This window comes from Carassius carassius, chromosome 39 (assembly GCF_963082965.1).
Source record: "Carassius carassius chromosome 39, fCarCar2.1, whole genome shotgun sequence".
Lineage (NCBI taxonomy): Eukaryota > Metazoa > Chordata > Actinopteri > Cypriniformes > Cyprinidae > Carassius > Carassius carassius.
The window spans coordinates 22,577,211-22,603,207 of NC_081793.1; the positions used below are offsets into that span (position 1 = coordinate 22,577,211).

Below are 25,997 nucleotides of genomic sequence, written 5' to 3' on the forward strand. Positions count from 1 at the left end.
TTATTATCAACATTGAAGTTTTTGTTTTCTAATGTTTTTGTGGAAACCATGATAATTTTTAGTGCATGATACCATTGCATTAATTTGACCAAATCAGGCATTTTGTAAAGTTAACAAAATGGCTTTCAAATTTTCCATTAAATATTCTGAATATAAGAAAATAAGTCCCAAGATTGCTCTCATTTTTGTTTTGTGTATCAGGTTCTTCCCCGGCAGACCTGTGGGCTTTTCACACATACCATCTTCTACAAAGATTATCCAGGAGGCCCTCAGGAACTAGATAAGAGCATCCGTGGAGGAGAGCTGTTCCTTACAGTTCTGCTCAATCCGGTTAGTGTCACACACGCAAAGACACACTAGCCCAAACACCTAAAATAATGGTGTAATATGACAAACATTGTCTTTTTGACCTACTTGTCCCTGTCCTCTCCCATGGCTAGGTTAGTATATTCATGACTCACCTGTCAAACTATGGCAACGACCGACTGGGCCTGTACACCTTTGAGTCACTGGTGAGGTTTGTGCAGTGCTGGACTCACCTGCGCCTGCAGACACTGCCCCCCGTCCGCCTCGCTCAAAAATACTTCCAGATTTTCCCTGATGAGAGAGACCCCTTGTGGCAGGTTTGTGCAATCACATTTTAATGGTTATTACTGGGTGAATCTCACAGAGGCTGCCAAAGACGTCATATTTTGCCTCAAAATCAAACAACAATGAAGTGATAAAAAAAGTCCACAAGAGAAAATAGTTGAATTTATAAAAATAACCCCCTTCAAAATACAATTGATTCTTAATACTGTGTTGTTTCCTGGATGGTCCACAAATTTTTTGTTGTTGTTGTTTTGTGACAGTTGTTCATGAGTCCACAAAGAATCTGTGGGACCTTAACGATTTTTCTGAAGACCTCCGGGCAGTTTTACTGTTCAGGACAAACAAGGAACTCATGAACAACTATCAAACAAACAAACAACAACAACCCAAAGGGCCTGTGGATCATCCAGGTAACAACACCGTATTAAGAATCAAGCGTATGTAAACTTTTGAATGGGGTCATATCTATAGGGTGATATCTATATGTAAACATTTTATATGTTACATCTAAAACAAAAACAATTATGATGTTTACATTGCAAAACCATTAATATAATAATTGATTTACAGAGTCTTATACTTAATACATTTTAATAAATTACTTTTTTAATGTGGGAGGAGCAAACATTTAATTAAAGTTTCTTTGTTTTGCTTACAATAATTTTTTTTTTACATTTTAATTTTTAATTAAAAAATGTTCACATCCCTTGGTTATCTAATTGACAAATTCTCTGCAGTACCTTTGGATCCCCTGTTAAAATTAAAATGAATGTTTTCATGTTTAGGTAATGAACAGGAAATTGATTTAAATTAGTCTCCTATTCATTTATGCTTACATTATACTCACAAATACTCCCCCTGATAAACAGAACCCGTGTTATGACAAGAGACACAAAGACATCTGGTCCAAAGAGAAGACCTGTGACAGACTGCCCAAGTTTCTGGTGATTGGTCCTCAAAAGACTGGTAACAAAAAACCTCTAAATATGATTGTTTATTTAGTTAGTTTTTAAGTTAGATGTGCACTGTGTTTTGAACATGTACATGTAAAGTTGTTAGTCATTGAAACCATAAGAGACTTATATACATATTAATAAGCCAGGTTTTATGATGTAGAACATTTCATTCTACATACAAGACAAAGAACCGAAAACATTTCCAACAAATGTGATTAATATTTGATCAGAGCAGCTTGATGCAGTGGGGTCATGCTCTTTCTGCAGGAACTACTGCGATGCACTCATTTCTTGCCCTTCATCCTGCAATTACGAGCAGCTTCCCCAGCCCCGTCACCTTTGAGGAGGTGCAGTTCTTCAGCGGACCAAACTACCAGCGTGGCATTGACTGGTAACCATGGAAACCCCATCCATAACTCATCTTCTTTGTTCTTCATTTTCAAATCAGATACCAATTTTTAAAAAGCCTCACTCACATCACACTGGCAGAAATAATTTTTGGATTATGGGAAACATATCATAAATTTTAGATTTTTAGCTGTGTCTTAGAAAGCATGACTATTATTAATGCTTAAATTTATGTATCTCTGGATGAGAATAGTATAAATATTCAGATATGCAGTTTTGCATGGTAAACAAAACAAATGAATAATTTCTGTAAACTTTTACTGAAGGGCTTCAAAACAGCATAGAGAACACATACAGTAAATTATCTAACTTTCCTAACATATTACCTAATTTTATTATGCTCCATTGAAAAATCACATGCAGTTTTTATTTTTTTCACGGAATAAGAATGTCGATTTTTGAAGTCATATATATGTAACCGGTTTAATGCACAAAGAAAAATAAAAGTCAAATATTAAACGGTGTTCAAAATGACTAAACTTGCAGTCTGCAAAAGAGTGGAAAATATGTTCAGATACTCTATTTAATATTAAGTAGCTTTACATAAACACAAGGTATAAATAAATATATATTTTTTATATATGGATGTAGGAAAACACCCACAGAGCAGAAAACATTTAGGTCATATTTGCATTTTCTTCTGTCAGTGGCCATAATTCTAACCTTGAAATTAGGATTGGTAATAAAATAACACAACAATAATTCATACATGTGAAAAATCAGCTATGAATTTAAACAAATAGCTGTAACCTGGCTCAGAGGAAGACAGGATTCATGTCATTGTTGCAGTTTTTTTGGGATAATACAAGACTACTTAACCTCACAGATGGTTGTCAAAGGCAAAAATGCTACAAAATGTACATAATATCTGTCAGAATGAGTGACATGTTAGAGCAAAAAAAGCTGTTTTTGAAATCTGTACCCCAAAATCAGTACGAAACAATTATTGGATTTCATTCAGCAAATATTAAGCAACTGTGATTTAATGCATTAAAATAAACAACATAATTCTTAGTGAATTCCCCTCTTAATCTTTTATTTATATTGGATATTTTACATGAGAGTGTATGTCAATTCTGTCTGTCTTGTCTTAGGTATATGGATTTTTTCCCCGTACCCTCAAACGTGAGCACAGACTTCCTGTTTGAAAAGAGCGCAAATTACTTTGACACTGAATTTGCCCCGAAAAGAGCAGCGGCCCTGTTACCAAGAGCCAAAATCATTTCTATACTCATCAACCCTGCTGACCGTGCGTATTCCTGGTACCAGGTGCGTTTGCATACACAAGGACTTAGCTTAGGGTGACCACCATTTTCCCAGGATGCGTCCTTGCCAGGATTCCTATATTGCCTAAAACATCCAAAGTAGTTTGACCAATAACATGCAATTATGGTACATAATCAACCAATCGTGGCGTGTGAGAAGGTGAGATCTACAGAGAACGATCAAAGCAATGCAAATACACGTTAGGTGTTTGTTCGTTCATTTGTTCGGTCGCTGCGCACCGATCATTGTATGACACTAAAGTACCAAGAGAGTGATTTTAATGCATAAGGAGCCATCTGCTCTACTCTCTATAGCTCTTATGAATGTCATACAATGATCGATCTGCACAGCACAAACAGCCAAAATCTGGATATTTTAGGCAATATAAAAATCCTGGCAAGGACGCTTCCTGGGAAAATGGCTCATATGGTCACCCTAACTTAGCTGGTTAGCATGATTCACCGCTCCTGCTGGTAGATGTGGTAACTACACCGTCTGATGTAAAACTGACTTTTATTTGGAAACCTAATACTTTGTTTACTGCCTTTTGATGTCAGATTGATTTCTCGAGTCCTTTATCGACTTCCTTTATAGCGACACATTAAATGAAAACTACTACTGTTCATTTCCACTTCCACCAATCTCTCTCTAGCATCAGATGGCTCATCAGGACCCTGTGGCGCTAAACTATACATTTTATGAGGTGATCTCTGCTGGGCCTTCGTCCCCCGCAGCTCTGCTCTCTCTGCACCACCGCTGCCTGCAGCCGGGAGCCTACAGCAGCCATCTGGAGCGCTGGTTACACCACTACCAACCCAGTCAGGTGTGTACACACACTCACACATGCCTACTTCAGGAACTAGTCACACTGCTATTAGCCTAGCCAGGTGTGCACACAAAAGATCTGTCTCCTAAAATAACTCTTTTCATCTTCATCAGCAGCTATGACACGCTATAATGCAACTAGCTTTCATTTCAGTCTTGGATGTTGATTGGTCAACCGTTTTTAAAACATGCCTAAATAGACGATACTGTCTTTATTACTGCATGGCACTTGTATAAGCTGTTAACTTTTTACCGTAGTTGATCTGTTAGTGGAATTCATAAATAAAACAATGTTTTAATGGCATAAAAATACAAAATAATTTTTACTCACAATTTCTACTTGAAATTTGTACTCTACCTCTAATGTTTTTGAAATCATTTTAAATTGCATTTTAAAATTACTGTTTTAATCCAATTTTAACATTAAATGTATTTCTGTGATTGCAAAGATTGTATTTTTTGTGAGTATTTGAGTAAGTCATTAGCAAGGTTTTTTTTTTTTTTTTTTTTTTTTATGTTTTAGCTTATTTTCTTACTTTTTTGTCTTATTTCAAGTCATTTTAAGTAATCTTCAAGTCCCCTGGGAAGTTTGCTGAGGCCCCCTAGTGGACCCCAGGCCCTTGTTCATTTATAGGTTTTTACTGTAAACACTCTGTTTACATTATTTTTACACAACTTTAGATTATGTTGATAATTAACCTAGAATATTCAGACATCGTGATAAGTGAACCTTCACTTGTTCAAGATCATCCCATAATGCTCTAGAGCAGGTGTGTTGTGCTGCATCAGTGTGTGTGATGTGTGTTTTATCCTGTGAACAGCTGCTGATCGTGGATGGTGTGCAGCTGCGCTCCAGTCCTGCTCAGGTGATGGATGGGATTCAGAAGTTTCTTGGCGTCACACCGTACTACAACTACACACAGGCGCTGACGTGCGAGCTCTCATTATTACTGCACACCACCTCACTCAGAGTCCAAGAGCACTTACTACTATATTTGCTCCAGAACTAATCACCTCAGTCCTCAATTCTATTCCATGACATTTTAATTAAAATATGTCTTTAAAAATTTAATTTAATTGGATTAGATACTTTTGATTTTTATTGGAGACATAACTAGGCCCTGCGCTCTGTTTAAAGGTTTGATGAGAGTAAAGGTTTCTGGTGTCAGAAACTGGAGGCAGGACGTCGCTGTCTGGGAAAGAGCAAAGGAAGGATATATCCAGAAATGAGCCTGGAGGTACAGCCTGCTTCTCAACATTACAGCTCCTGATATCAAGATAAGATGGATATATTGTAGCTGAACAAAAATAGACATTGCATTTCAATTACAGCCAGTGAAGTTTGTTTAGTACAGTTTTCCTTTCTATAATTGGCTGCACACTTAAAGCTGATGGAACAGAATGTATGAGATCTATTTTGAGGTTGTAGAAACGAGTCCGTTTAAAATCAAGTGGGAATAGAGCAAATTGGATTTCAAAAGCAACTTAAATTCAATCACAGATTGCTGATCAGAGTGTGTTGCAGCAGTTGGCACATCATTTTCACCTTTGTGTCCAGTGTAGTGTGTAAATGCATAAAAAACAGTTTCTCCTGGGTGATCAGTATTATTCAATCAGTGATATTAACCTTGTGTATGTATAGAATATAGAATTGCATTATGTATGTATAGAAAGACTATTTCCACCACATAAGTACATGTAAATTATAAAAATTGCCATTTTTGGTAAATCATGACACAAGTCAAAATTGACATGGTCATAATTATGGCACAAGAAATTGATTTATGTCATGACTTTTCATGTTGATTTTGATCTCATGAGTGTAAATTAGTTTGTCATAATTTAACTTTTTGTCACATAAATTTTTTCTCAATTTTGACTTGATAAATCGGTTATTTCAATCATAATAATGAGATAAAAAAGTATAATGACACAAGTTAAAATTATTAAATGGAATTAGTATTTCATAGTTTTGACTTGTATCATAATTATGACTTTTCACAAAATTGACTTTTTATCTCAAAATATTCACTTGTCAAAATTGACTCATCATAATTTTATCTCAGAAGTTTGACATCATCAGTTGTTCAGAATATGAGATAAAAATGACAAGTTTCATAATTTAAACTTTTTTGTCATGTGAATTTTTATCTTAAATTTGATTTAGAATTGTAATATATCTCATAATTTTGACTGTCATAATTGTAGTCTTCCATAAATGTGTGTAACTCACGTTTAGTTTTTTCCTGACTCCAGTCGAGGGTGTTTCTGTCGGAGTATTACCGCGAGCAGAACGTGGAGTTACTCAGGATGTTGAAACGTCTGGGTCAGCCTCTGCCCATCTGGCTCAGAGATGAACTGCACAACGCCAGCTGGAGCTGATCAGAACCTGCTTAAGGAGAACCACGGCAGAACCCTGCTCCACACTGGAGAACTCCGGGCCCGCGTGTGGCAGTAGCCAAAAGAGGACTGACCCCTCTCGCCCACCGTACTCCGCACAGGCTCTGATGGACTGTGCAGGCCGATCACACTGTCAGTCTGCATGAAGGCCTCAGAGTAAGAGAAGCCCTCAACCTGGTTATGAGTACTTGAAGTGGACATTCACGGAGTCATGCATATGGAAATGGAAGCGACCTGATTGGACAGCTTTAAAAAGACTTCTAGAGTGGTTGGTTATCAGCTGTGAACTGGCTGTTTTTAAATGCAAATATAGTCTTCTAGGAGAGAGGGAATCGCACAGAACCTCTAGGAGCTTTTTGTTCAAATACCCATGAAAGGAAGGGACTATGAGAGGATTATTTCGATTTTAGTCCCAGAAGTCTTTAACTCTGCCAAGCAGAGAAGTATTTAAATGTCTCATAAATGTGGCTACTTTTAGCAGGTTTTCTTCTTTATTGAATGAACTGGGCAAACGCTAAAATTCTCATTTTTGACTAGCTACATTATTGTTCAAGAGTTTGGGTTTGGTAAAGATTCTAATGTTTTTGAAAGAAGCCTCTTATGTTCATGAAGGCTGCATTTATGAGATTAAAAATACGGTTTAAAAAATACAATTTAAAATACCTGCTTTATAGTTTAAATGATTTTTACGTTTTTTATTTTGTATTCATGTGATATCAAAACCGTTAGACCAGTCTTCAGTGTCACATGATCAAATATGCTAATTTGTTGTTCAAGAAGCAGTTCTTCTTTTCAGTAATAAAAGAAAATCCTTCTTAAAACTCAAATCTTACTTACCCCAGACTTTTGAACACTAGTCTATGCGATCTGCAGATAATATCTCTGTTCCAAAACCTAGCAAGGATTTCAAGATATCATAGCCATTTAGGCAGGAAATATAATTATTCTGTTTTTTAATAAATCTTTGTTTTATCACCAAGGAAGCACTGAAATGTATCATTTATGGAAAAGGCCATTTCAAAAAGCAGTACAGTGATCTCAGTGATGTTAATAAAAAAATGAAGATTTAAAAAAATCTAAAAATGTTTATATGTGTATATATATATATATATATATAATTAAAATATTAAGTATGGCAGGTATTTGGATGCTTATTATAATAGGTTATATAAGCAACATACTATCATCATTCACAAATGATTCCAGTACCTGTGTTGAACTAACACTTATGTAAACCAGTCCAAATCACATCATCAGCGGTGTTCTGAATTTATAATTTTTTGAGCAGATAGGAAGAAAGCAAATTAGATTTTGGAACAGTCTAATATGGGTGCAGACCCAAAATGAAACTCTTATCTGTACCTCAAAAACCTTTTTATTTTTGGCCAAAATGAGAACTGCATTATGCTGTATTGCCAACGAGTGAATGTGCATTGTGTGTGTGTGTGTGTGTGTGTAGCAGCAATTGGATACATACAAATAAATCAACAGTAATGTGATCCCGTCATGTCTGGTTTTCAATTTAAGTGGACACATACTGGGAAATAAAGGTACAGAATGGACAAGGGCATCTCATTTTTCTATTCTTCAAAGTGTAACGTGAGGTGGTGAACTAGAGCGCTGGGTATCTTATCTGTGTTCCTGCAGTCTACTTTATCAGCTCAGAGGAAGAGTAGAGAAAGAGTTTGATTAATCACTGCACAGAAACAAGAGACTCGCCCTCCATTTGAGAGCTTTGGGGCCCAGTCGTTCGAAAGCAGCAAACAAAGCCCTTAAATAAGACTCGCTCAGGTCCACCGGGAGCCACCACAGACAGTACACTGTGTGCTTGAGGGGAGAGAAGGAAAAATAAATGGTGCAAACTCTATAAAGTGCCTATGTATCTGAATGCAGACACACACCACTGATGCAGCAAGTGTTGCTTGTATTCACATATTACTTTGGTGCCGTTTCCTAGTGCATCTTTACAGTTGGGCACCTATCAAAGCTATAAGCGCTACCACGTTATATTCCTTTTACCGTGGAGGTACATAAGTGTGCATGTACAATAAAAAAGGGGAGGAGATTTTATGGCAGTTTCAAACAAAAAAAAGCCCAGGTCTATTTCACAGAACATTAAACATGGACATGTATAGCACATTTCATGGTTATTGGTTCATTAAGCACAGGTCTTGCACCGAGGCCCACTAAAGGCAACAATCAGAACATTCAACGAGGAATGGGCCCCTTGAGACACTAATGCAGTTTCAAGACTATATTATTGCTAACTTTTCTTACATTAATCAGCATTACATTACTGCATTGGAGAAAGCATTAGCATTGCTGTTCATGTGCTGCACTGCCATCTATAAGTGCGTTTCATTAATACCCACCATACAACAGTATGCTACTAGCAGATGACTACACATGTACAATTAAAAAAAAAAAAAAAGAATCTCTGATGCTTTAGTGGCAGTCAAATACTACAGATTTTTATTGCAGAATATTGAAGTAAAAAAAAAAGTTTCATGTGAATTAAAAAACAAAAAAAAGGTACAGAAGTTTAGGTTTACTGTTATGCAATATATATTTTCTACAACATGCTTTACTCTAAAACTGAGAAAATCAGTTTCCAAATTTGAGGAATATCAAGCACATACAAATGTTGATTTCATTTTGAATTTTATATTTGCACGGAGAAAACACCAAATCAGCTGCAGAAATGCTCTTTTTATTAAATACTTTCCAGATCAAGTTTCAATAATAACAAAGCTATGATGAAGACCTACTAACATTCAGACAAACACTTGATAGTTGTCATTTCATGGTTTTATTAAATGTATGATCATGCAAAAATCCAGCATCCATGTTTAAACTCCACGTATATACGAAGCCCAATAGTATACCATTACAATGCAATAGATTTACTTAGAATGAGGGGAGCATACCAAGCAGAGGCTTTTGTTTTATATATTTTCACTATTTTCTACTTTTTTTGTCTTTTTTTTTAACATGGTACATCACTTATAATTCCCAATGGAGTGATTTTCATGTCGAGATGCAAATACTATGAGATTTTTTTTTTATCCTTTATTATTAAGTAAACACAGACAGTGGGGAAAAAAAATTTTTTACCAAGAAAAGTATACATGCATATTCAGCAGTTTATTTAAACTGCGTCTTTGATTTCTCCTGTCATTGGACGGGTGGGCCAGAAGACTCATACGTTTGCCATCTGGCCCAGGATTCAGACCAAGCTTTCAGGGGTGGGATATTTATTTCACTAAATCTAAATCTATTAGCTTGTGACTCCTCATAGCCATCTCAATCTTTTACATTTTCATGGAGCTGAAGATGTCACTCATGTACAGAAAAAGGATGCATTTAAGTAAAAATAAAAATCATAAAACGTGTAATCTAGTTTGGCCAGGCAAGGCAGCAGTTCCCCATAGCACAAACAAAGGAAAAATAAATCTGCAATTAGAAAATAAAACAAACAAAAAACAAAAAAAATGCAAGAAATAAGCACGAGACATGAAAACAGCATCATCACATATAATCTAACAGCATCACTATCATTGTAAAGGTGATAAACACGTGCACACACTTACACACGTGCGGATGTATAGTCCTGATATGTCACCAAGCCCAGGGTGTGCAAACACTACATGTATTTACAGACCCATACAAAAAACTCATGTGTTCCAAGAAGATGGGGTGAACTCGTAGTTTGTTTTTTTCCACACATAATATATAGCCTAAAACAAAACTACACTAATATATATCTAAAAACAAAACCATAGCAGTGACGAAAAGCATTTGTGCAACTACAGATGAACTTAATAGATAATTCGCTCCTGACAATCAAACCATCAAATTAAAATGGAGTTTATGAGTGCCATAAAACCTGTGTGATATAGTTTGTGGTGAAATCTTAACAAACCACTGTGAATTGTAATTGTACAAACATTAAAACTGATTTTAACATAACTATGGCAACTGGACGTGTTTGGATTTTCCCCACGCGCTCCTTGTGATTGGATGAACTAAACGACATGTATTTACAGAGCATGTCCCCCCCCCGTCACCGACATGAAGCACGACTACGACAACACTGAGGACAGGGTGAGTCTAACGTTACTAAAACAACTGAGTACTTTTACAATGAGTGGAAGAAAAGACGGCGAGACTTAATCACAACATACTCGACTACTGAAGCTATTTTCACCATGATGTAGTTTGTAAAAATGACTAGTCCTCCTTTGAGCTCAGATCTGAAGATTCAGTCACCGAGTTCAGAAACTGGAGAGAAGTTTATGTCTGACTATCACAGTACGTCTTGCAGTGGTCTGTCTATGACGCTAACAAAACAACAAGGGCGAATCTACTGGTCGGTGTTCTGTTGCGTGCTGTTCACTTGAGCTTTTGTTATACTAAATCTAAATGGGGGATATAATTTATACAAGTTCATATCTCACACACGCACCACACAAACGTATCAAGCACAGTCAGCAACGACATCTTTCCCTAAACCTGGATGGCGAGCATTTATATCTCCTTTAAATATTTCTGTATATCCTATGTTTATTTAGATTAACTTAAAAAATAAAACAGTATTAAAAATTCAAAATGAACACAAAATTCTTGTGTTATGTCAGTCCAAGGAAGAAAAAAAAAAGGAAATTGAAGAGTTCCACATTAACATAAGAGATTACTAAAACCTGGGCAGTACAAACCTTCTCTTAGACCCGGGTTACATAAAAAGCCAACACCAAACAGAAACAATCCTTAAAAAGACTAAAAACTACACTTTGGTTCTTTTTTCGATATGAAGAACTTCTGAACATTTTCACTGCCTTGCTCTCGGATTAGTCGACCCCTTCCCTTAATTGATTTTGTGTCCAAAAAGCTGCAAAGTATACAAGAAGGACTGTCAAGACAAAACTTGTAAACTTTAGCATTTTTTGGGCACTAGTCCATTTTGTTATTTTGTTAAGTTGAGCACCCCCACCCTCCCAACTCCCGCCTTGGATTACTTACATATATGATTTTCAAACCGGATTGTAGCTTCTGGTTCAGCTAGTGATTTTTACAATATACCGTATATTTATGATTTCACAGATCAGTACTTACAACACCTTCTGAACATCTTTAACGGGCAAAAAAAGATGGTTCCGTGGGAAAAGGACAAAACAGCACCCCCATGTGGGTGTCAGATACATGCACCGTCCCTTGGGCGGGGCCACAGCCGCGGCCAGCTCCCGTTGGTCAAAGATTGGACAGGATAAGTGGTGTTGACTGTTGAACTGGATGTTGTCAGAGTTCCTCACTGGTGTGTCTGTAACTTTAAGAGCTGTCATCCAGCTGGCCTTCACGTGCCCGTCCAGCCACAAAGAAGAAACATTCCCATTATCTTGAGAATCCAGGTAAGCTGGAAAAAAATTAGGCGAAAATAACGTTTTTGTGAATGGAAATGTGCATCATCTGTCTTACTGCATACAACCATAAATTGTTTTTTATAACAAATTTTACTCCCAAATTTTTCACTCTTTGTTAAATTGCAGCCATTTGCTAAAATCATTAAAGTTATTTTTTTTCTTCAATGTACACACAGCACCCCATATTGACAGAAAAACACAGATTTGTTGACATTTTTGCACATTTTTATTAAAAAAGAAAAACTGAAATATCACATGGTCCTAAGTATTCAGACCCTTTGCTGTGACACTCCTATATTTAACTCAGGTGCTGTCCATTTCTTCTGATCATCCTTGAGATGGTTCTACACCTTCATTTGAGTCCAGCTGTGTGATTATACTGATTGGACTTGATTAGGAAAGCCACACACCTGTCTATATAATACCTTACAGCTCACAGTGCATGTCAGAGCAAATGAGAATCATGAGGTCAAAGGAACTGCCCGAAGAGCTCAGAGACAGAACTGTGGCAAGGCACAGATCTGGCCAAGGTAACAAAAAAATTCTGCTGCACTTAAGGTTCCTAAGAGCACAGTGGCCTCCATAATCCTTAAATGGAAGACATTTGGGACGACCAGAACCCTTCCTAGAGCTGGCCGTCCGGCCAAACTGAGCTGAGCTGTTTTTCAGCTTCAGGAACAGGACGACTGATTTCAATCGAGGGAAAGATGAATGCGGCCAAGTACAGGGATATCCTGGACGAAAACCTTTTCCAGAGTGCTCAGGACCTCAGACTGGGCCGAAGGTTCACCTTCCAACAAGACAATGACCCTAAGCACACAGCTAAAATAACAAAGGAGTGGCTTCACAACAACTCTGTGACTGTTCTTGAATGGCCCAGCCAGAGCCCTGACTTAAACCCAATTGAGCATCTCTGGGGAGACATGAAATGTTTACCATCCAACCTGACAGAACTGAACAGGTGTGAAAAACTTGTTGCATCTTTCCCTAAAAGACTCCTGACTGTATTGGATCAAAAGGGTGCTTCTACTGAATATTGAGCAAAGGGTCTGAATACTTAGGACCATGTGATATTTCAGTTTTTCTTTTTTAATAAATGTGCAAAAATTTCAACAATTCTGTGTTTTTCTGCCAATATGGGGTGTTGTGTGTACATTAATGAGGGAAAAAAATGAACTTAAATGATTTTAGCAAATGGCTGCAAAATAACAAAGTGAAAAATTTAAGGGGGTCTAAATACTTTCCGCACCCACTGTAGGTGTGTATGAATGGTGTGTTTTTACCTGTCCTGTGTGGTTCACTGTAAGGGGGCAGCTGGTGCCCCTGAGCAGTGGAAGTGGACGTTAAGCCACTTGGCGTCACGGCGATGCCACACGCGCGTCTCCTCCGACTGGCAGCTACGTGGGCGGCCCTGGCTGTCGATGTACTGCGTCAGCCGGATATATGCGATGCAGGCAGCGTCCTCCCCGATGAGATGAACATGAGGATTGAGGATAGTGGTGTGCACAGGCTTGTTGTTCTTACTCAGCACTGAAAAAGTCAAACACATGGATTGCATCTGAATACATATGGTCAAAAGACAACTTACATGAATAATTATGTAAGGTAAAACAACTATACTGATAGTTAGACATGACTCACAGTGCTCAAAGTAGAACTTGTGGAAATCCATGCCCTCGACCAGGTTCCCCAGAGCTTCAGGCTCAAAAGAGGTCAGACCAGGGTCACAGATTCTTCTGTGGTACATAAGAATATAATAACAGTGTTCATATAACAAAAGTTCATATAGCATAAAAAAATGATCATTTAATTTCAGAGTGAACATATGCTGTGTTCCAGATACAACTGGATATTACCAGCACTTCATGGCTAGATACAACATTCTCCCAAAAGAACAGAAGTCTCTGATCACAGTCAGTCTGGGAGTTTATTCAAACCGACAATTTATAGGTCTGTTTGTTAATTTTTAATATAAAAAGTCACACAAAGCCTTGCATGTATTTCTTAGTATCTTTGTTACAAGCCAGCTGAAGCATGTGTTGCTGTCATGTGCAGGTGGGCTGTGCTTACGTGTATGCTTCAAAGTCTCCATTGTTGACAGCCTCGATTAACTGCTCCGTGATCTTTATAATCTCCTGCTTGCGAGCTACTCAAACAGGGCGTGCGAAAGATGAGGGATGATGGATTAAGAGGAAATGAAATGATACAAAAGAAAAGCAAAGTTAATAAGCATAACATTCACTGTTTAAAAAAAAAAAGTGCTGAATATATTCAGAAACCTGTTTCACTTTTATCTGAAATGCAGGCTCTGGTCACATGACACAAAAGTTTACAACTTATTTGTTAGTGAGTTTTGGTGCATTCACACCATGCCATACAGGACTTTCTACTTTGAGCCGTTCATTATGCATTTCTGTGACAACACTATGAAGGCCAAGTGGAATGTGTGTAATTAGATTAATCAAACAAAAATATAATAAAACAAGTAACAGTCATTATGCGAACTCACTATCAATAAACTTTAAAGTTATTTAGCAGGAGATCAGACTTTATATAACTCGATTCTAGCTACAATAAATTGCATTCTATGCCTTTCATGTATTAATCTTGCATTAAAACAGTCAATGATTTCAATTATTGAAAATACATTTTAAGGAATTAATATATTTGACTGCTGAATCTGCAGTCGTTAGACATGTGAACACACCTTTTTTTCCACAGAGAAAACTGAAAAGGGTGTGAATATTCTCCCATTGCATGATAGGCCTTTATAAATGTGTGTGTACATAAGCATTTGGATTAACACATTCTCCATTACAATACAACTAAAAATCAACCCAACCTTGACTAATGCAATATATTAACTGGCCACTGTGACATCTGATAGGATATCACTACTTAATTCTATTATTGATTTCCTGTTGACATCCTCTGTGTGTGTGTCCTTGTCTACCCCACACACTTACACTGAGCTGCGGACCCACTCGCCGTGATACCGCTGACCCCATGGGCTGAGGCACAAGGGCCAGAATGAGTGCGCTCTAACTCTGGACATGAGGCATGTTCTGAACTGTTCCATGCCAAGCGTTTAACGTCATGCATGGGGACGGCTGCAACACACAACGCTGCACACACAACACGGGTGATGATGCATGCAGAAAGAGAGAGGAACGCATGTACACAACGAGTATGAAGTACAACATCAGAGCCCAAAGTGAAAATTCTGTCATCATTTGCTTAACCTCATGTTTCAAATCTGTAATGCTTTTTTCCTTCCATAGAAGACAAAAACGAGAATATTTAATGTACTGTAGCTCTTTTTCATACCATGAAATTACATTATGGTTGGATGCTGCTGGGCTCCAAAAATGTATCATAAAAGTGATTATGACTTTTTGGAGCTTCACAGTCCCTGGATACATTGGTATGAAAAAGAGCATGGTGGAAATTCAGCTAAATCTCCTTATGTGTTCATGTAGGTTTGGAACAACATGACGGTAGGTAAATGATGACAGAATTTACATTTTGGGGTAAACAATTCCTTTAATGCATTATATAAAAGGTTCAACAGTTCAACAATATGGTAATTTTGTTGTACTTCATAAACAGTGTTACATAAAGAGATCAATTAAAAAGAATGGAAAAGATAAAGAAAAGATTAAAATGGAAATCTGTAGTTAATTTGCAGAAAGACAATTTATCGGAATTTATGAAGTAGGGAACAGGGGGAAGGTTGGAAAAAAATTGTGAAAGACAGATGCTGACGGATGTTAAATGAAGAGAGAGAGCAGGTGTGGATGAGGTCTTATATGAAGTGTAGCAGCAAGCTTGGAAACAGAATCAAGTCTATTTTTTTTTCTTATACCATTCCTATGTTATTTTATATATGTTCCTGTAGCTCAATTGGTAGAGCATTGCATTATCAAGGCTGGGGGTTCAATTCCCCGGGAACACATGATGGGTAAAAATTGATAGCCTGAAAGTACTGTAAGTCGCTTTGGATAAAAGTGTCCGCTAAATGCATAAATTTAAATGAAATTAAATTTAATTTATATATGGAGTATTGTTAACCAGCAAAAAATCGATTCACAAGTATGTAGCTTAGATGAGGAATATTAAAATGCATATTAATTACGAATTCTGATACCTCAAAGGGCTAGGTTCGAGACTTCAGTCACAGGTTGGGAAGGAAAATGTAGGATAATCAGGTGTAGAACAATTAAAAGATCCATCTAGATACTAAAGGGCCATTTTACAACGAGATAAATCTGTAAATAGTAGTTGAGCAGCATGCATGGTGGGGGGGGGGGTGAATACATTTGTGAGCAACAATTGTGACATACAATACTGTTCTACACAGAAAGCAAGTGATATTATGATAGTATGCTAAAGTATGCGAAAGACTGGTGGGGGGACAAAAAGGTCTCGACTTAAAGGTTTGAGAAGGGATTAAGAAGGGGATTGAAGGTGCCCAGGTGGTACGAGAGGATCTTGACTTACTGGCAGGAGAGCCCTGAGGTGAAGCCACCAGAGCGGGCAGCTCTTCCCCGGCACTGCACTGACTCATCACGGCACTGTCACTGCTCGCTCCCTGCGCACTCTCGGCTGGCACAAACCCAAAACCACACGCCATCAGGAGGAAAAACACACACATCTCTCATGTCCTTAACCAGCCGAAACACACTAACAGACACCACACCAATGCTGGCACGTTATCATGACTAAATAGCATAACGGTCACGAAGACGCTGGATGGAATGCGTTTAGATGAGCTGTTCTATAAAAGCAGCACTGTTTTTTAGGAGCAGGACTACAGGTGATGATCCTGGATTTTCCAGTCGAGTTATGAGTGATGGTGTGACGCAGGTCTGTATCTATGGGTGTGGTGAAGTGGAGCAGTGTTTGTTGTGCTTGGATAACAGCGCGTTCAGAGATTGTTTCTCCAGGCTCCGCGCCAATTTCCTGTCCTCATCACCTAACCTCAGACGTGACGGAGCTAATGATAAGGCTCTTTAAGCTGCTATTGTCTGTCCAGGCCCAGAGTGAATAAGGAGAGGAAATGAATTTCGAGCCTCGCTCTTTTCGTGACTTTTACAAAACCTGAGTCCCTCAGGGAAAACAGTCCGGTTCGCAGCATGCTAATGAATTTACATGACACGGCACATCAACAAACTTCTAAATAAGTGGGGTGAAAAACACAGGACACACACACAAACACGCACAAAATCTACAAGGAAACCTACTGAGGCACAGACAGCTTACAAACAGATGTGTGCGTAAATATATATATATATATATAAAACAACAAATTGTGTGAGTGATGTGACATAAGAGTTGCTTATTAAAGCCCTATTTGGATGGGACTAGTTTTCTTTGAGGACATCAGGTAAATTTTTTTTTTTACAGATGTACTGATTTTGTTTCATTCTGAACTGATCATGTCTATGTTTTTACTCTCATAACTATCATAGTTCAAAGAAATCTATTCCCAACCAAATAGGAATGTTGGAATACACCACTGTAATTTTTTTGAGAGTGTGCCCTCATGTACTTCTTTGAATACTGTAGCTAAATCTCTCCGGTGCATCTTCACTTTGAACCTTTGCTAACTTTAAGGTAGCAAGTTAGCTGTAATCAAAAAGGGTTGTGCCATCAGGCATGTTATACGTGTAAAGCACAATCCATCTAACCCCGTCTCAATCTCTTCTACTATAATTCCCCTCCTGTCAGTCCAGCAGCGTTCTTTCATGGCCCTTCCTTCAAATCACAAAGCCTTATGTTTTATAATTTAAACTGATACTGACTGACGTGACATGTATATTGTTTAATCATAGGCTTTTTTTGGTACTGTGGTAGTGGAGGTGTTCTTCTGACACGAGCACTGGGAGCTGCAATGCCACAGTGCTGGAGGCATGCAGAGAAGAGGAGAGAAGATCTGTGTACCTTTCCTACCTTTCATATCCTCTTCCTCGTTGGTGTTACAGCTCTCTGTGGAGCCCTGGGAAAGATAAGAGACAGACAAAGAATATACAAGACAAACCAAACATGAGACATGAATGAAAAGGAATGAATACCATTATATACTTCCAGGATTAGGAACCTCATGATACAACATGTTGTTGATTCTAAGAATGATTCTCGATAATCATAAGGTAAACATTAATATAATATTTAACATCAATATATTTTAAATTATGACAACAAACGGCAAAATTCAATTTGTTTTTCAGTCAGAGAGAATGATTACAAAATTAATCAGTGAATGCTCACAAATATTTTGCAAGTTTTCTAATTATTATTATTACATATTAGGATTATTGTTATTAACTAAAGCTAAAACCGTAGCTATAAAAAATTATTTAAATTGAAATAAACTTCAAACTGAAATCAGATGAAGTATTAAAAAATAACAAACAAATAAACTGAATAAAAACGACACGTTATTTAAAAAATATTTTTAAGGTAATAAAATAAAACATAATTTTTAAAATCCAATAAGGAATTGCAATCAGAAAAGATATATATATATATATATATATATATATATATATATATATATATATATATATATATATATATATATATATATATATATATATATATATATATATATATAAAATTGGTTCAAATGTGCAATTTGTGAATCGCTCCCCCAGTGCTATTCCAAATGCTCTTGAAAAATGTACCTTGGGGCCATCGGCAGGGTTGTGCACAACTGTAGTTTGTGGCTCCTGTAAAATTGAACACGATTTTACATCATGATTAAAGTAGTAATACTCATCCTCAACAACCTGGTTGAACACAACATCCTCCAGGAATACACATGCACACTTGTAAAGCTGCTGTCTTGGCTAGGACACAAATTGAGGATTTTGAGATCAAGTAAAAAAATAATGATCTAAATAGACATTTAAGTCAACACAAGGTTGGGATTCATGATGTGCTTGAAGAACATTCACAGCTCACTACAGAAAACCGACCACGCGAGTACACCCATAAAAATAATAAATGGCATGCGCACAAAGATTTAAAGATGCAGTTTCTCAAATTCAACTGAAATTCTGCTGACACCAGAGGAATGGAGAATCATAAGTAAAAAATAAATCCACCTTGAAGGATTATATGCACTATTTTTTTCCTCAGATTAATTTCCAGTTTATTCTCAGAAATTCTAAGACCCAACCGAACACTCTAAAAAGTGAATATGACCCATTTTATTCCAACGGTGGCTTCTGATGCCTTGTATGTGTCTGATAGCCCAGTGGTTTCTAGCTGTCCATCAGCACTGCAGAGGCATTTAGAGGCCTCAGGAGGGGTCGGGGGTTAACTTGTGCTCTTAACGGATTGTTTTAAAGGTCCCAGGATGCTATTTGCACAGCTATTTGGGCAGTCGAGCAAACAAGCCCCATCTGAAGTGTCAATCCACTTTCCTTTTCTTAAACCTCCAGGGAACACTGCTTGTTTCCAACACGGCTGACAGCTTTCAGTGTGGGACACTGCATCTTTACTGTGATTGGTTTATGCACTCCAACTCACTAAAATCCAATAAAATTAGTACTAAAATCCATATATCAATGCTATTTTGTATGGTAGCATAAACGATTGGACAAATAACAAAATCTTGTTTTATACGGTTAACTGTTAAAAGCACAGACAGTCTCGTTCATTGACTATATATTATACTTGTAATAGCAGTGCGAATACACCTACAGAGGCAAACTAAGGATAAGAAGAGTACAGAAGGACATAAACCAGCAGCTTACAGGCAAGAACAAATCACTCCTAATGACACGTTTATAAAACAACACAACTATGTGTACAAGATGTGCTTCAAAAAGACATGAGCGGCCCCAAAAAACACACAAGTGGGAAAAACGACTGGTGACATCTAGTGCACAGAAAACTACAGGTCTGAGGTATGTAGTACATGCAAAATGGGTTCAAAAACTTCTGACATGCACCAAACACTATTGCAAACACTTGATCGTGTTCTATGGGAAACAGATGAGTAGATGGGTTACAAAGAAAGCTGAATGTAGATGAGGTACCATCGGTGTAGAAGAGGCCGTGTTGCTTTCTTTCATGGCGTTCACTACAGCGCTCACTACACTGTTTTTAGTGTTGTTTGTCTGGGGCTGAAATAGAGAGGACAGATACAACTTCCTTTTCAGAGAGATGACAGCACTAGGGACATGATCGGAGCCAATCGTCCTGCGAGTAAAGGTTTCATGCCAGACATGGTAGTAAGAAACACACAACAGATGAATCGCATCCGCCAGGAAGATGACTGTACGAAGACATCCATCATTCACACACTGCGCCGATTACCAATGGACATTTCATGGAACTTTATATTATTAATAACAAGCGGTGTTTATTTTACAAGCAATTAAAGGAAAGCTCTGGTAGAGATGGGAACCTAAGAAGGCTGCTGGAGAGATGAAAACATCTCAATCTCCAGGACAAAAGTAAGTATATAAGGAACATCTATGGGCTTACCTTGACTCCATCTGCCTTTTTGTTGAGTAAACTTTTGCATGCTGTAGGGAACACAGAGAGACTAAATTACTACATGTAGCGCGAGTGACAAAACTTATAGAATGCTGCACATCATTTAAATAAATGCCCTTATAAAACAATTAACAAACTGCTGGCTTGCATTCAGTCATTCATTAGCATACAGGGTTTGGGAGGCAATGCTGACTAGCATCATTTTTCCCCACAGGAGACATTTCTTATAGATCTATATATACAAAGATTAATCCAGAGACATATGAAGCTTTGGGAGGTGAAGGGAAAAAGTATGTATCTTATAATATAAATAAATAACTTGCTGGAAATGAAAATAATTAAGTTTAGTGAAATTTACTTTAAAGGGGTCATATCTAGAGAAATCTATTTTTTCTCGAGCTTTAAGTGAGATCATTGAACTACTACTGTATGAAAACGCACTGTAACTTCAAACTCAAACTTCTCAGCAGTGAGAGAGATCGTTTATTAAAATTCAACCTTAGAAATGAGTAGCTGCAGTTGGCAAAAGTTGCAGTTGGCAAAAGTGACTCGTAAAAAGAAAAAAAAGATTTCTATTTTAAGTAAATGCTGTAAACTTTCTATTCATCAAGGAATCCAGAAAAAAACATTTTGGTTTCTACAAAAATATTAAGCAGCAAAGCTGTTTTCAATATTAATAGTAATTAAAAAAAGTTCAAATCAGCAAATTAGAATGTGTCGTGATACTGAAGACACTGTTGTTGAAGATTAATGACTGGTCTGCTGAAAATTCAGTGTAACCATCACAGGAATAAATTACATGTAAAATTATATATATACACACACACACATTATATATATATATATATATATATATATATATATATATATATATATATATATATATATATATATATATATATATATATATATATATATATATATATATATAAAATCATTTCAATTGTAATTTATTCCTGTGATGGTTAAGCTGAATTTTTTATCAAATAAATATAGCATTAGTGAGCATAAACGCATTTCAAAAACATCGAGAAAATAATACCAATCTCAAACTTTTAATCAATAGTGCATTCATAAATGCATACAAAATCAATAGGTGCAGTGAAGTGCTGTTTCTCACTCCACATTTGAGGGAGTATTTCTTACAGCAACAGAAGCAAAAGAAACAATTCCTGCTAATTAAAATTAAAAATTACAATTTTGACCGTAATGTTGTTAAAGAGAGAAATAAAGAAAACTTTACTCAACCCTAACAAAAAAAGCTTGATATAATGCTTGAAATGCATGATATAACCATTTTAAAATTAACTATTTGCATGGACTTACAATAAATAGCCCATTTTATTACATTTTTCACCAATCTGAGAGCAGATAAAGACAATGAATTTATTATCCATTTGCGACTGCAGTCGTAATAAGGGCATATCATGCTTAATATATGCTGTTGATTTTGAGTCAGTCTAAGGGAAATGACCCCCGATACACTTCAGGATCCTTTAGAGAACAATCAAATGAATTGAGTAAGGCCCAGAAAACCCCAATAACAGAAAAAAAACAGGTTTCAAATCGGGTTGTCCTGTTAAGCGCCTTACCTTCCATAAACAAGTGGGAAGAAAAAATGGCAGGGTTAAGAGGAAAACAAAAACTATTTAATAGCAGAGAGAACAAGCTGGACGATAGCAGGCATTGTTTGCATTGCAGGCCTGCTTTCATGCTTTACTAATCATGAGGTGAGAGATGCTGGTGGTGGATGCAATTCACCATACAGTCAGCCATGCAGTGCCAATGGCATTAAACCACGGGTCCCATAATGCAAAGCACTGATGAAGGAGTCATAAAGCTAGACCTCAACTCGTTACCATTCCATTGTCTCTCACATATCTAACTATGTCTCATAGGATTTACAGACTGTGACTGGGAAAGCTGAGCCAGCAATCTTCTGTTATACTGTGCAACAATCAGATGAATATGGGACCCCAGGACGGCCACACTGCAGTCATACCACTATTAATGCTGAGTAGAAATAAATTATAGAGAGGGAGGAAGAAATCATTTTCAAACAAGCTCTTAAAGAATGAACAAACACTGATGAAATGTCATTACTGGTTAATGGTTAACATCTTACGTCCACCGGAGCACTGGCTTTAACAATAACAATATAAAGAGTTATAAACACTTACAGTACTAGTTGAAGCCAAGAACTGATGGAGAGCATTGACTGGACGGCTCAAAAGAACATTAAAGGAATATTCCAGGTTAAATACAACTTTAAACTCTGTGACTTATCCTTTATTTAGTAAAAAAGAAAGAAAATGTCTACAGTAATCCCCTTCCAATGGGATTTTCTGTGGTAAATGAGGCCACATTTGCAGTCCAGAGCTAAAATCAAGGAAAATTTTAATTTTCAGTTCAATCATGTGTCAGAACATCAAAACTTTTCACAACGTTATTCAAACAATGAGCTGAGAGTGCATTTTCCCAGCAGCATCCAGGTTGCATACTTCCTTTTAATGGGAATGCTAATGGATAGCTCTCAAAAGGTATGTTAGTGCTCCTGTACCATGTAGTATACATACTGCAGAAATATTAAAGGGGTCATATGACATTGCTAAAAAGTACATTATGTTGTGTATTTGGTGTAATGCAATGTGTTTATGTGGTTTAAGGTTTAAAAAACATTATTTTCCACAAAATGTACATTACTGTTTCTCCTCTATGTCCCGCCTTTTTGAAATGCTTAGATTTTTACAAAGCTCATTGATCTGAGAAGTGAGGTGTACGCTGATTGGCCAGCTATCCAGTGCATTGTGATTGGCTGAATACCTCAAGCGTGTGACAAATAAAACAGATTACAAAGGAGGCATTTGTTGCATCCAGTGAGGACATAATTACTGATTATAATGACTTATACTGTCTTTTTCCACATTGCATTGCATATCGTGCCATGTAAACATAAAACCATGTCTGCATTTGTGATCGGAGAAACGATAAACAACAACAGCCTTTGTGCACAGAAGTATTGTAGCCTACTCATTGTAGCCTGTTCAGGTAACGATCCTCCATAAAATGTGCTGCACACATACGAATAATTGGGTTTAACTGTTCTGGAACAGTGTGGTACAAACTTAACCACTGAACTTAACCACTGATTTCTAGTTTTGTCCTCTTTTGGAAGACCAAACAAAGTAGGTTTGCTCTCACAATGAAACACACTGCATCTCCATGACATGGCGGTGGCGGTAACAATACTACAGTGAGAAACATCTTTCTTTGCGAGAACATTTGGGAGGTTTTATGCAAATGTTCCCACACAGTGATGCAGACATGTGGGGCATGTTTAAACGAGGCGTTTTAGGAGGCCGTGGACGAGTGTTAACTTTTATAAAGAATAACTCTTTAGGTTTGAGACTTTAGTCTTTTCAACTTTAGGGATCGTATCGGTTCATAAACAGCTTGTAACACTCCAGTGTGAAAGGAACATTTGAAATTGCGTCATATGACCCCTTTAAGAGAATAACTAACTACCAAAACAATGAAAACAATGTAGCAGGTTCAACAAGACAGCAAAGATCTCTTGTTTGGTTTCCATAACCCTGGAGGATCTGAACAGATGCTGGAATTTTTCCTAATTGTTCTGCTTTGACCATTACGTACATATGAGGTATTCTCACCACGCTGACAGCTGCTCAGACACAGCTTGTTGAAAATGGCAGCTGGCTGACATTTACTGAAACTGACAGACAGATGTCCCCGACTTTGGTAAGAGTGGGACAATTTCAATTTGATCAGACAACACAACTGGAACCAGAGATCTCCTCTCCACTTTCTCCTGACTCAGAGACACTGTCAACAGTGTTGTCCATCTGCCCTCCAGAGGGCCTTCTTCCCCGCAGACCACCTGGCACTCACCGGACCCTTGCGCCGGCTACATGGGGTCTGACGACTGGCAGCAAGCCAACCCCGCTCCTGCCCGTCCATGTGGTTAAGCCCCTGCGCACTGGGCGAGGGAAGAAGGAAGAGTTGAAAGGAGAGTGGTAGGACAATGGTAGCTTGGCTAGGCCGCACGGGTCTGCTTTAGCTGATGACACAGGACACAGATCAAAACTTTCAAACCTCTTCATTGTGCCTGAAGTGGAGAGCACTGAGGTGGGCTGAGCACAGACACATGACCGAGGTCCTATATCATCAGCTAAAGCGGACTTCACTTAAATGCTATTTAACCCAATTGCACAAAACACCAGCTGATCAGCAGGGAAGGAGAGAGCCAAAAATGGCTGAAGCAATTTAACCGAGAGGGATAGAGCAAGAGAGAGAGAAAAAAAAAAAAAAAAAAGAGAAAGTCTAATCAAAGGAGGAGAAGCGACATTTGCCTTTTTTTACTCCATGCAGACGATAATGCATGCCAAGACTTGTGGTGGTGATAATTAACATGAATGCAGTGCTGCGGTATTGATTGGATTACTTTTGCCTAGAGCCACTGTGTGTAAACTAAACTGGGGACAGTTGTGAGACAAAACAAGACATTGTTTGTTCAGGTATATAAAAAGAGCTGATCTATGCAAAAAGATAAATAAATAGACCTTTTGATAGCTGAAAAAAAGCTATAATGTTGCTATAAGAGTCATTCTCAAAACATGGTAACAAACACTGATCGGTCAAGAAAAAGATTTAAATTAGGAAATCCCAATCAAAACAAAGCATAATTTTGCATACTAGAAAACAGTTTAACTTTTGAGCATTTTTCTTAATTTTCCAGATGCTTAGAACCACTTTTATCAAATTTACAGTTACAGCAAATAGTGATTTGGCCACCAAACTAGAGGTCGAGCGATATATCGGGCCGATATTTGTCATTTTTTAATATATCGGCATCGGCCGATATCCGTGTTTAGTTGCGCCGATTTAAAGTCAGGCACGTCGGCGGGCAGCCCCGTGTTGTTGGTGCGGTGGAAAGTGCTGCTGCTGCATGTGAAGCACCCCAAGCCAAAACTTTTGGAAGATTCAACAACAGTCCTGGGAGATAAAGGTAGTCAGAGAATTTCACTCTGTAAATAGGGTGGAGAAGTTGGCAGCTCTTACAAACACTGCAGCATGATTGAGGGCTACTTTACTCCGCCCCGCTCACAGACAGCACCGTGCTCGCAGAGACAGCTGTGCTGGAGCTGCCCAGAACGGTGAATGACATTTGTTCGGAAGCATGGTTTGATGCAGACAATAACCAGTTTTCCATCCAACTCATTTGTATTTAGGGATGTCCATATTCGATAATTTCCATGATCGATCGTCGTTTAAATTAATGATCAATTAATAACCTTAATGCTGTAAAATGCGTCTGCAGCGATATTATTATTATTATGTGCAAAAGCCACATGGAAAAAAACCTTTCTCACCCGAATTAAAGGGGTTTTAGTCTGCGCATGTTCAGTCCACACTCAGTGGTCATGGCGAGCGGAGGAACGGAAGAGCTTGAATGCCCCGCACATTTTGGCTTCCCTGTCAGATTTAATGATGAAGGAAAGAGGTTAGAGTGTAAAACCGTGACGGTGCGTAGAGCCACGTTACAACATCCCGCCGCGCACCCACTTCAGCGAAAAGATTGTTCCAGATCTTTATGAACAGGAGA

The 25,997-nt window shown here is 37.7% G+C and overlaps 2 protein-coding genes across 18 annotated transcripts in view; one reads left to right on the forward strand and one right to left on the reverse strand.

Moving 5' to 3' along the window:
- The window catches only part of LOC132121652 (bifunctional heparan sulfate N-deacetylase/N-sulfotransferase 2-like), a 78,386-nt gene extending 71,792 nt beyond the window's left edge, over positions 1 to 6,594 (forward strand). The window contains exons 6-14 of the mRNA XM_059531272.1: positions 202 to 330; positions 441 to 623; positions 1,461 to 1,557; positions 1,815 to 1,938; positions 3,050 to 3,224; positions 3,874 to 4,044; positions 4,868 to 4,977; positions 5,185 to 5,284; positions 6,303 to 6,594. Of these exons, the coding sequence (XP_059387255.1) occupies positions 202 to 330; positions 441 to 623; positions 1,461 to 1,557; positions 1,815 to 1,938; positions 3,050 to 3,224; positions 3,874 to 4,044; positions 4,868 to 4,977; positions 5,185 to 5,284; positions 6,303 to 6,428 (1,215 nt within the window). The 3' untranslated portion in view covers positions 6,429 to 6,594. The remainder of the gene's footprint in view (positions 1 to 201; positions 331 to 440; positions 624 to 1,460; positions 1,558 to 1,814; positions 1,939 to 3,049; positions 3,225 to 3,873; positions 4,045 to 4,867; positions 4,978 to 5,184; positions 5,285 to 6,302) is intronic.
- A 2,546-nt stretch (positions 6,595 to 9,140) lies between these two features.
- LOC132121655 (calcium/calmodulin-dependent protein kinase type II subunit gamma-like) overlaps positions 9,141 to 25,997 on the reverse strand; it is a 76,906-nt gene continuing 60,049 nt past the window's right edge. For 2 of the 17 annotated variants that reach the window (XM_059531276.1, XM_059531280.1), the window contains 9 exons: positions 20,363 to 20,403; positions 19,912 to 19,998; positions 18,550 to 18,594; positions 17,807 to 17,861; positions 16,364 to 16,468; positions 13,934 to 14,012; positions 13,505 to 13,599; positions 13,147 to 13,393; positions 9,141 to 11,856 (listed from right to left, as the gene is read on the reverse strand). In XM_059531276.1, coding sequence (XP_059387259.1) covers positions 13,161 to 13,393; positions 13,505 to 13,599; positions 13,934 to 14,012; positions 16,364 to 16,468; positions 17,807 to 17,861; positions 18,550 to 18,594; positions 19,912 to 19,998; positions 20,363 to 20,403 — 740 coding nt within the window. In that variant the 3' untranslated portion in view covers positions 9,141 to 11,856; positions 13,147 to 13,160. Of the gene's footprint in view, positions 11,857 to 13,146; positions 13,394 to 13,504; positions 13,600 to 13,933; positions 14,013 to 14,035; positions 14,989 to 16,363; positions 16,469 to 17,806; positions 17,862 to 18,549; positions 18,595 to 19,911; positions 19,999 to 20,362; positions 20,404 to 25,997 lie in introns of those variants that run through there. The other 15 variants (XM_059531281.1, XM_059531277.1, XM_059531282.1 and 12 more) reach the window with 11 other exon arrangements.